The 10,775-nt window shown below is 43.3% G+C and overlaps 1 protein-coding gene across 1 annotated transcript; it reads left to right on the top strand.

Moving 5' to 3' along the window:
* The first annotated feature begins 2,666 nt into the window (after positions 1-2,666).
* LOC121549808 (diamine acetyltransferase 1) lies at positions 2,667-6,139 on the top strand. Its single transcript, XM_041861704.2, has 6 exons — positions 2,667-3,044; positions 3,533-3,584; positions 3,680-3,793; positions 4,733-4,834; positions 4,977-5,017; positions 5,394-6,139. Exons 1-6 carry the CDS (start codon positions 2,979-2,981, stop codon positions 5,568-5,570), a joined length of 552 nt encoding a protein of 183 aa, XP_041717638.2. The 5' UTR covers positions 2,667-2,978; the 3' UTR covers positions 5,571-6,139.
* Positions 6,140-10,775: the final 4,636 nt, after the last annotated feature.

The raw sequence follows: 10,775 nt of genomic DNA, 5'->3' as shown, positions 1-10,775 counted from the left end.
CACACACATTGTTATGGGCTTTAAAAAAAAGATACCTATACCATGTCAGATATAGAGTTGAAACATTATCATTTGTCTCTCTGAAATGAAACCATTAAAAAAGTGATAGGTTTTAAACATATACAGTGGGGAGAACAAGTATTTGATACACTGCCGATTTTGCAGGTTTTCCTACTTACAAAGCATGTAGAGGTCTGTAATTTTTTATCATAGGTACATTTCAACTGTGAGAGACGGAATCTAAAACAAAAATCCAGAAAATCACATTGTATGATTTTTAAGTAATTAATTTGCATTTTATTGCATGACATAAGTATTTGATCACCTACCAACCAGTAAGAAATTCCGGCTCTCACAGACCTGTTAGTTTTTCTTTAAGAAGCCCTCCTGTTCTCTACTCATTACCTGTATTAACTGCACCTGTTTGAACTCGTTACCTGTATAAAAGACACCTGTCCACACACTCAATCAAACAGACTCCAACCTCTCCACAATGGCCAAGACCAGAGAGCTGTGTAAGGACATCAGGGATAAAATTGTAGACCTGCACAAGGCTGGGATGGGCTACAGGACAATAGGCAAGCAGCTTGGTGAGAAGGCAACAACTGTTGGCGCAATTATTAGAAAATGGAAGAAGTTCAAGATGACGGTCAATCACCCTCGGTCTGGGGCTCCATGCAAGATCTCACCTCGTGGGGCATCAATGATCATGAGGAAGGTGAGGGATCAGCCCAGAACTACACGGCAGGACCTGGTCAATGACCTGAAGAGAGCTGGGACCACAGTCTCAAAGAAAACCATTAGTAACACACTACGCCGTCATGGATTAAAATCCTGCAGCGCACGCAAGGTCCCCCTGCTCAAGCCAGCGCATGTCCAGGCCCGTCTGAAGTTTGCCAATGACCATCTGGATGATCCAGAGGAGGAATGGGAGAAGGTCATGTGGTCTGATGAGACAAAAATAGAGCTTTTTGGTCTAAACTCCACTCGCCGTGTTTGGAGGAAGAAGAAGGATGAGTACAACCCCAAGAACACCATCCCAACCGTGAAGCATGGAGGTGGAAACATCCTTCTTTGGGGATACTTTTCTGCAAAGGGGACAGGACGACTGCACCGTATTGAGGGGAGGATGGATGGGGCCATGTATCGCGAGATCTTGGCCAACAACCTCCTTCCCTCAGTAAGAGCATTGAAGATGGGTCGTGGCTGGGTCTTCCAGCATGACAACGACCCGAAACACACAGCCAGGGCAACTAAGGAGTGGCTCCGTAAGAAGCATCTCAAGGTCCTGGAGTGGCCTAGCCAGTCTCCAGACCTGAACCCAATAGAACATCTTTGGAGGGAGCTGAAAGTCCGTATTGCCCAGCGACAGCCCCGAAACCTGAAGGATCTGGAGAAGGTATGGAGGAGTGGGCCAAAATCACTGCTGCAGTGTGTGCAAACCTGGTCAAGACCTACAGGAAACGTATGATCTCTGTAATTGCAATCAAAGGTTTCTGTACGAAATATTAAGTTCTGCTTTTCTGATGTATCAAATACTTATGTCATGCAATAAAATGCTAATTAATTACTTTAAAATCATACAATGTGATTTTCTGGATTTTTGTTTTAGATTCCGTCTCTCACAGTTGAAGTGTACCTATGATAAAAATTACAGACCTCTACATGCTTTGTAAGTAGGAAAACCTGCAAAATTGGCAGTGTATCAAATACTTGTTCTCCCCACTGTACATGTCTGTCATTGAACAACCCCATCCCATGATTAGATAGTGAAAAAACACACCAATCTCTTTCATAAGTTATTTAAACAATAAAAGCTAATTTAGCAACATTTCTGAAAATGGATGTAGCGTTTTAGAAATAAACTATTCAGTTGTACATGTAAGTGTAAGTCCTAGTCATATGGCACCACATAATTAACATTCTATATTCCACCTCAATTGCTACATAAATGCAAACACTTGAGAGTAAAGTCGTGACCAATGATGTGTATAAACCCGGGATAACTGACAGGGGGCGCTGTATTGAAGCCACCTCGCAGCTAATATTTTGGAAGCTATAGAAATGCATGTATTAATGTCAACGTTCGTTTTTTACACGTTTATTCTATTACAGACACTTTAATGCATACTTTTAAATTATGTGAGCTACACATAAAAATAACAAATGAAAAAATATATAAAAACATTTTCCTCGAAATATTTTTTGGAGAGTACTGTAGAATTCCATTCATTCCTATGGAGGACTGCTCCTAGAAGCGTCAGCAATCCAGGGTTTATATAAAAGTAATTGGTCGTGAATGCACTGGCTACAATCCAGTAACTACATAGCCTACTGAGCTTGTATTATCGGTCATTCCACTGTAGTCTTGGCATGTGCAAAATCTATTAAACCAATTTCTGTAGATAGAATTCCACTCAATATATTATGTAGAATTCCACTATGTAGAAATAATTAAAGACATTTAAAGAAAAAAGTGCTAAAATACAGAGTAGGCTAGATGCAGTGCAAAAACTATCATTTGAAGCTGTTCTCTCGTTGCCTGGCTACCCATCCACATCACATGGCCAACTGACGTAGTGAGCAGCAGAATGGCCCTACTTCACTTGTGAAATAAGGCCATTACATTCAGGGTGAGTCGTCAGGCAAGTTATCTCGTGACCGGAGAAAACAACAGAGAAACTCGCGACGTGTCGTAGATCTTTCGTTCCAATTGGCCAGAAACTGCGGAGTTCCGGTTAACCTCCCCAACCCCCACGGGCCCGTATAAAACCGTGGTGCGAGACAAAGAACGATCCAGTCCAGCTGATCCGACCCAGATAGGTTCCTGCTGCATGTAAACTCTCCCGACATAGGCGTCAGGATCCCAGACTGACTGCGGAGGTTTAAACTCCTGGGACGCGAATGAAGAAACTTCTCCTGCTTCACTTCACATACAGAGGTTTAGTGAGAAAAGGAAAAAAGAGTAAAAGAAGAAAATGGACCGTTTTAAATTGCGGAAAGCGGAACCCAAAGATGTGCCTGACATACTGCGACTCATAAAGGTAGGCCGTAAACAAAACAAAAACGTTGACAAGGAGAATAAATAAATGCACTGTCTATTGTTTTGCTTAGATTTACTACATTTTTGTTTTGCGAAAGTTGTTGGAAAGTATAGTGAAGTATATGCTTAGCATGCCCTACACACCCATCGGCCCTCGCCCTGAACTTGACCCTTCATTTGTTGTTGTTATTTTGTAGCCTTGGTTTAGCCTAGACGAAACCGTTCAAAGAAACTCCGCAAACTTGTGTCTGAAGGTGACATAAATACCGACGATTTCCGCTGGATATCCGTCGGTATCACAGTTGGCTCTGTAGTTTGTTCATTGTGTTTACGTTGGCAACGAGCCCGGTTTCCTCCGTTTGATGATGTTCATAAAGTTAAACGTTGTTCTCTGTCTGTTGACGGTCACTTATCTCAGTCAATGATAAACGTTCCCCATTTTACTTGCTCTTGGTTTTGAATCTGACAAATGTTTCTGCTTCTGTTTAGGAACTAGCTAAATATGAAGAAATGGAAGATCAAGTGATACTGACTGAGAAAGGTGAGTGAATGGAACTAAAACCATTTATGTCTTGTTTACCCTGTGATTGACTGCATACAGAGCTTATATGGCGTTTATAACGGTTGTAATAACAGATCTGCTCGAGGACGGATTCGGTGACCACCCATTTTACCACTGCCTGGTGGCGGAGGACCCCAGTGAGCAGCAGAGCAGCAGCAACAACAACAATGGTCTGCTCAACAACAATGGTAAGAGATCTCCCTCCCCCGCTATCCCATGGAGCACACCTGTAAATCTCAAAGGATTGGATGGATATGTTGACTGTGACATAGACATGTATTGTATTATAGCAAACCATATCAGATGGGCTTGACTGTAACATTGCCTCTCAATGCATAGCAGAACATTTCTGCCCCCTGGGGACCCCTGGCATGTAGTTACTTCCCCTATGCCAAACATAAATCAAACCTGTTATCCCAATTTGTACTGTATACAGACACATCTCATTCCTCAGTTATATTGTCAGTGTACACAATGACATGATAGTTGGTGTCCTGGAGGAGCCCAACACTTTACTTTGGCACATTCTGTATGAGAATCCTATGGGGCGGCAGGTAGCTTAGTGGTTAAGAGCGTTGTGCCAGTAACCGAAAGGTCGCTGGTTCTAATCCCCGAGCCGACTAGGTGAAAAACCTGTCGATGTGCCCTTGAGCAAGGCACTTAACCCTAATTGCTCCTGTAAGTCGCTCTGGATAAGAGCGTCTGCTAAATGACCTATTTATTAGAAGTATGTAGGTTTAAAACATTGTTGCTGTACACACACGTCTCTCTCAGCGAGAGGCTGATGGGTACACAGTGTCTACTTCCTATTATGGACTGTGTTTGCGTGTCACTCAAATGTAGGCCAGACACACTTGTGTGATAAATTGCACACGTTCAATCTCCTAACACAACACCAACTGACATGTCTCCTCTTTACACAGTCTTCTGGCCTCACTAAAACCAGACAGAGTTTAGATTTGAAGGTAGAAGTTATCCTTAATCACAGATCTATGATCAGCTCCGTCACCCAACATCCTAGCTGCTCATAACCATTTAGGGCAGAATGCTAAACGGACCTTCGTTCAGTGTCTTGGGGTAACTCCGGTACACTACTTGTATTTATGCGCTTACTTATTTTTGTCCAGGTCCTGTGGTAATTGGGTTTGCCATGTACTACTTCACCTATGACCCCTGGATCGGCAAGCTGCTTTACCTGGAAGACTTCTTCGTCATGAAAGAGTACAGGGGTAAGCACAAAAACTCTACCTCTCCTTCTGTCTCTCGGTCTTTCTTCCTCCTCGCTGACCTGACCAATAACAATAAACTCTCTCATCCTCCGTCCATTGTTACTGCTTTCCCATTATGTCTTCTCTCTTCTTTTTCCACCAGGGTTTGGCATCGGCTCAGAGATCCTCAAGCTCCTCAGTCATGTGAGTAAATTAGGCGTTATTACATAGTACAAACATAGTAACAACTAGATGGTAGGTGTCAGACAGTTTTTACATGGCTCTGTCCAGAATCCTGTTGTAGAAGTAGGTCAATGCCTCAAACAGAATACTTTCTACAGAGCCCATTTCAGTGTGCAGATAGTTGATTCCACTCCTGTTCTGTTTGTTTGTTTATTGCTGTTGTAATAATCAATTAATATGATTTGGGAAAAGAGATCTAGGTCAAAGAGAAATAGTGTTGGCAGGAAACGCTGATTTAGATGTGGATGGCTTTGTGTGAGGGGGGTGGGGAAAGCTCACAATCACTGCCAGGTACATGTGTGCTGACGCCTGCTCTCCCTCCCTCTCTCCCCCTCAGACGGCAGTCAAGACTCGCTGCAGCAGCATGCACTTTATCGTCGCCGAGGGCAACCAGGCATCGATAGAGTTCTACAAGCGTCGTGGCGCCGCCGACCTCTCTCTGGAGGAGGGATGGAGACTCTTCAAGATCGACAAGAGCTCCCTCCTCAAGATGTCCTCCGGCCCCGAAGAGTGAGCTGGCCAAGTGACACAGAGAGAAAGATGGGGATTGGAGTGAGAGACTTGGGGGCAGGCTTGGGGTCAATTTAATTTAAATTCAGTTAATTATTTGCCTGTCTCTCACTTCAGGGGTGGGGGGTGTGACTACTGACAATAGATTATTAATAAAAAGGGGCATTAAACATTACTAATCATATGTGTGCACTAACTTCTCAATCTAGTTGCACTTAATTTAGGGTTCATATTATTATTTTTTATCCAGTATTTTATATAAAGCCATCGTTTTAGTAGTTGTAGTTTACGTAGTTTTTAGTTTATTCTGCTAATCAACGAACCTTAGCACCTTTTGTGTAGGAATCCTATCTAGAACCTAAAAGAGTTATTCTAGAACCTTTTGAAGAACCCTTTTGGTTCCAGGTAGAACCCTTTTGGGTTCCATGTAGAATCCTTTCCACAAAGGGTTCTACCTGGAACCCAAAAGGGTTCTCCTATGGGGACAGCTGTAGGTAACTAATCCTATAATACAGTGATTTGTAGTTTGAATGTGTTTATTATGATGTTGGTGCAATTAAAAGGTTCAGAGCACATTTGTGTGGTGACTGATTTTCTCTAGAGCTAGGAAGGGGGGGGGGCTTTATAATGAAATCCCTGGCCTCCCATGCAGGTGGGCTTAGGTCAGAGGTTAGGGGTCATGATAGTGTGGAATGGGATGGCTTTACAGAACATGCATCACTCCATCCTCCCTCCCTTCATCCTCCGTTTCTCGTGGGAGTCATTTTCAGAACGGTGACATCATCAGGAAACTCAAATACAGCCTTTTCCTCTTTCTCCCCCCCTCTCTCGCTTCCTCTGTCATACTTTCTCTCTCTCTCTGTGAAAGGGGGATGTGTGGTCTGTTATAACAGTCTATGGAGAGCAGAGGAGTGGAACACGTTCAGACACACACACATGCTCAGGCACACAAACATTCTAGTCAGTTCTTGCAGAAACCAGGGGCGTAGAAATGCATATAAATGTGATGTTTTGTTTTTCATTGACTGCAGTTTGAACATTCACTACAGCAATGCCTGAACAACAAACACTGCCACAACCTAACACTGTAGTGGCCCAGTTTAGAGTATACAAACACTGCCTCCCAACCCTTTGCCCAGGCGGAGACCGATCCTCTTTCCTGTAAACATGGTGGCCCTTTCTAAGAGTTTCCCCCAACACACACTGAAACTAAACCCAGAGAAAAGGCCTACAGCTCTAATAATGAAGTTTCACTTATCTCCTTTTTCTATTTGGCTTTTGCCAAATGTGTGTGTATGAGGACAGAGCAGTTTCAAGTTCAGTAACAATATTACAGTCTTCCATCGTCTTTAGTGGACAGTTGTCCCCAACTCTAAACTCTCATATGAACTCTGGTAGGAAATAGGGCAGGACAGTGTGTACATTTTTACATTTACATTTTAGTCATTTAGCAGACGCTCTTATCTAGAGCGACTTACAGTTAGTGAGTGGATACAATTTTCATAAATTGTTTTTTTCCATACGTGACTTAGTTACCGTTGCTCCACGTACAGCATAGACCACAATATTTACATCTGAGAGAACGTGGGGGAAGGATAGGGGGGTGGAGAAAAGAGAGACAGCATCCTTTATCTCCAGACAGGCCATAATATTTTCATCATAGACTCCCATGAGCCTCCCTGACCTTTGAACCTGACTTTTTTATGTCCAGAAACTCTGCCCGTTTACTGATTAACCATAGGCTGAGACAGAGGTTTCCATCTCTTTAAAGACAAATCAGGGAGATTAAAAGACTTAACTCCCCATGGGGTCTTTACAGAACCTTTCCAACCCTTTCTAAACTATAACACAATGTTATATTCTAGCACACACGTGTGTTGATCCCTTGGTTGCACAAATATAGGCATTCAGTCACACAAACATGACCCCAGTGGGTCACACCTCCTACGGCATGACGGTCAAGGTCGAGCGTCAAGTCACACGAACAGACACTCCCACCCCCAACTTTGTACCAACATACCTACCCCACTAACTCGCTCACCCTCACTGCGGAGGGAAACTGGAGTCTACTTCAAAATAACTGCAGTGATCATTTGGTCCAACTCCCACCACAGGGTTACAGCAGATTCCGTTTGGACAGTAGAGTGTTAGCCTGGTCCCATCAGTAAGTGTTGGCAGAGGAGTTGGCTAAAGCACATCAAGATGTGGGACCAGGCTGGAGTTCCTCTCCATATATTTTTCTCCTTATGTAAGTTTTATGGTTTTACAGGGAGGGAACAGTCCCTGTTTGAACAACTAATTACACACATAAAAAAACTGCCTTCAGACATGACCAGAATATCCCATATAGAGTATGGACAGACTACCCTCTCTGTTTCTCTCTTTGTGAGAATGCTAGAGGCATACACAGTCCATGACTGAACATGCAAACAACGCTGGTAAATATGCACTTACAGTGCCTTGCAAAAGTATTCATCCCCCTTGGTGTTTTTTCTATTTAATTGCATTACAACCTGTAATTTAAATGGATTTTAATTTGGATTTCATGTAATGGACACACAAAATAGTCCAAATTGGTGAAGTGAAATGAAAAAAATAACTTGTTTCAAAAAATTCTAAAAAATAAATAACGGAAAAGTGGTGCGTGCATACAGTGAGGGAAAAAAGTATTTGATGCCCTGCTGATTTTGTACGTTTGCCCACTTACAAAGACATGATCAGCCTGTAATTTTAATAGTAGGTTTATTTGAACAGTGAGAGACAGAATAACAACAAAAAAATCCAGAAAAACGCATGTCAAAAATGTTATGTAAAACATTACTTAGTACTTGGTGGCAAAACCCTTGTTGGCAATCACAGAGGTCAGACGTTTCTTGTAGTTGGCCACGAGGTTTGCACACATCTCAGGAGGGATTTTGTTCGACTCCTCTTTGCAGACCTTCTCCAAGTCATTAAGGTTTCGATCCTGACGTTTGGCAACTCGAACCTTCAGCTCCCTCCACAGATTTTCTATGGGATTAAGGTCTGGAGACTGGCTAGGCCACTCCAGGTCCTTAATGTGCTTCTTCTTGAGCCACTCCTTTGTTGCCTTGACCGTGTGTTTTGGTTCATTGTCATGCTGGAATACCCATCCACGACCCATTTTCAATGCCCTGGCTGAGGGAAGGAGGATCTCACCCAAGATTTGATGGTACATGGCCCCGTCCATCATCCCTTTGATGCAGTGAAGTTGTCCTGTCCCCTTAGCAGAAAAACCCCCCCAAAGCATAATGTTTGACGGTGGGGATGGTGTTCTTGGGGTCATAGGCAGCATTCCTCCTCCTCCAAACACGGCGAGTTGAGTTGATGCCAAAGAGCTCGATTTTGGTCTCATCTGACCACAACACTTTCACGCAGTTCTCCTCTGAATCATTCAGATGTTCATTGGCAAACTTCAGACGGCCCTGTATATGTGCTTTCTTGAGCAGGGGGACCTTGCGGGCGCTGCAGGATTTCAGTCCTTCACGGCGTAGTGTGTTACCAATTGTTTTCTTGGTGACTATGGTCCCAGCTGCCTTGAGATCATTGACAACATCCTCCTGTGTAGTTCTGGGCTGATTCCTCACTGTTCTCATGATCATTGCAACTCCACGAGGTGAGATCTCTCATGGAGCCCCAGGCCGAGGGAGATTGACAGTTCTTTTGTGTTTCTTCCATTTGCGAATAATCGCATCAACTGTTGTCACCTTCTCACCAAGCTGCTTGGCGATGGTCTTGTAGGTCATTCCAGCCTTGTGTAGGTCTACAATCTTGTCCCTGACATCCTTGGAGAGCTCTTTGGTCTTGGCCATGGTGGAGAGTTTGGAATCTGATTAATTGATTGCTTCTGTGGACAGGTGTCTTTCATACAGGTAACAAGCTGAGATTAGGAGCACTCCCTTTAAGTGTGTGCTCCTAATCTCAGCTCGTTACCTGTTTAAAAGACACCTGGGAGCCAGAAATCTTTCTGATTGAGAGGGGGTCAAAAACGTATTTCCCTCATTAAAATGCAAATCAATTTATAACATTTTCTACATGCGTTTTTCTGGATTTTTGTTGTTGTTATTCTGTCTATCACTGTTCAAATAAACCTACCATTAAAATTATAGACTGATCATTTCTTTGTCAGTGGGCAAACGTACAAAATCAGCAGGGGATCAAATACTTTTTTCCCTCACTATGTATTCACTCCTTTGCTATGAAGCCCCTAAATAAGATCTGGTGCAACCAGTTACCATCAGAAGTCACATAATTAGTTAAATAAAGTTCACATGTGTGCAATCTAAGTGTCACATGAGCTGTCACATGATCTCAGTATATATACACCTGTTCTGAAAGGCCCCCGAGTCTGCAACACCACTAAGCAAGGGGCACCACCAAGCAAGCGGCACCATGAAGTCCAAGGAGCTCTCCAAACCGGTCAGGGACAAAGTTGTGGAGAAGTACAGATCAGGGTTGGGTTATAAAAAAATATTTGAAACTTTGAAGATCCCACGGAGCACCATTAAATCCATTATTAAGAAATTGAAAGAATATGGCACCACAACAAACCTGCCAAGAGAGGGCCGCCCACCAAAACTCACGGACCAGGCAAAGAGGGCATTAATCAGAGAGGCAACAAAGAGACCAAAGATAACCCTGAAGGAGCTGCAAAGCTCCACAGCGGAGATTGGAGTATCTGTCCATAGGACCACTTTAAGCCATACACTCCACAGAGCTTGGCTTTACGGAAGAGTGGCCAGAAAAAAGCCATTGCTTAAAGAAAAAAATAAGCAAACACATTTGGTGTTCGCCAAAAGCCATGTGGGAGCCTCCCCAAACATATGGAAGAAGGTATTCTGGTCAGATGAGACTAAAATTGAGCTGTTTGGCCATCAAGGAAAACGCTATGTCTGGCGCAAACCCAACACCTCTCATCATCCCATCGGCAGGGACTGGGAAACTGGTCAGAATTGAAGGAATGATGGATGGTGCTAAATACAGGGAAATTCTTGAGGGAAACCTGTTTCAGTCTTCCAGAGAGTTGAGACTGGGACGGAGGTTCACCTTCCAGCAGGACAATGATCCTAAGCATACTGCTAAAGCAACACTCGAGCGGTTTAAGGGGAAACATTTAAATATCTTGGAATGGCCTAATCAAAGCCCAGACCTCAATCCAATTGAGAATCTGTGGTACGACTTAAGATTGCTG

This window comes from Coregonus clupeaformis, chromosome 34 (assembly GCF_020615455.1).
Source record: "Coregonus clupeaformis isolate EN_2021a chromosome 34, ASM2061545v1, whole genome shotgun sequence".
NCBI lineage: Eukaryota > Metazoa > Chordata > Actinopteri > Salmoniformes > Salmonidae > Coregonus > Coregonus clupeaformis.
This window is presented reverse-complemented; position numbering and strand designations above follow the sequence as displayed.

Excerpts from the sequence above, each read along its gene's own strand:
- LOC121549808 (XM_041861704.2), top strand. The coding sequence starts at position 2,979 with ATGGACCGTTTTAAATTGCGGAAAGCGGAACCCAAAGATGTGCCTGAC. Across the intron at positions 4,835-4,976 it reads CGTCATGAAAGAGTACAGGG|GGTTTGGCATCGGCTCAGAG; the intron begins GTAAGCACAAAA and ends TTTTTCCACCAG. Across the intron at positions 5,018-5,393 it reads TCCTCAAGCTCCTCAGTCAT|ACGGCAGTCAAGACTCGCTG; the intron begins GTGAGTAAATTA and ends TCTCCCCCTCAG.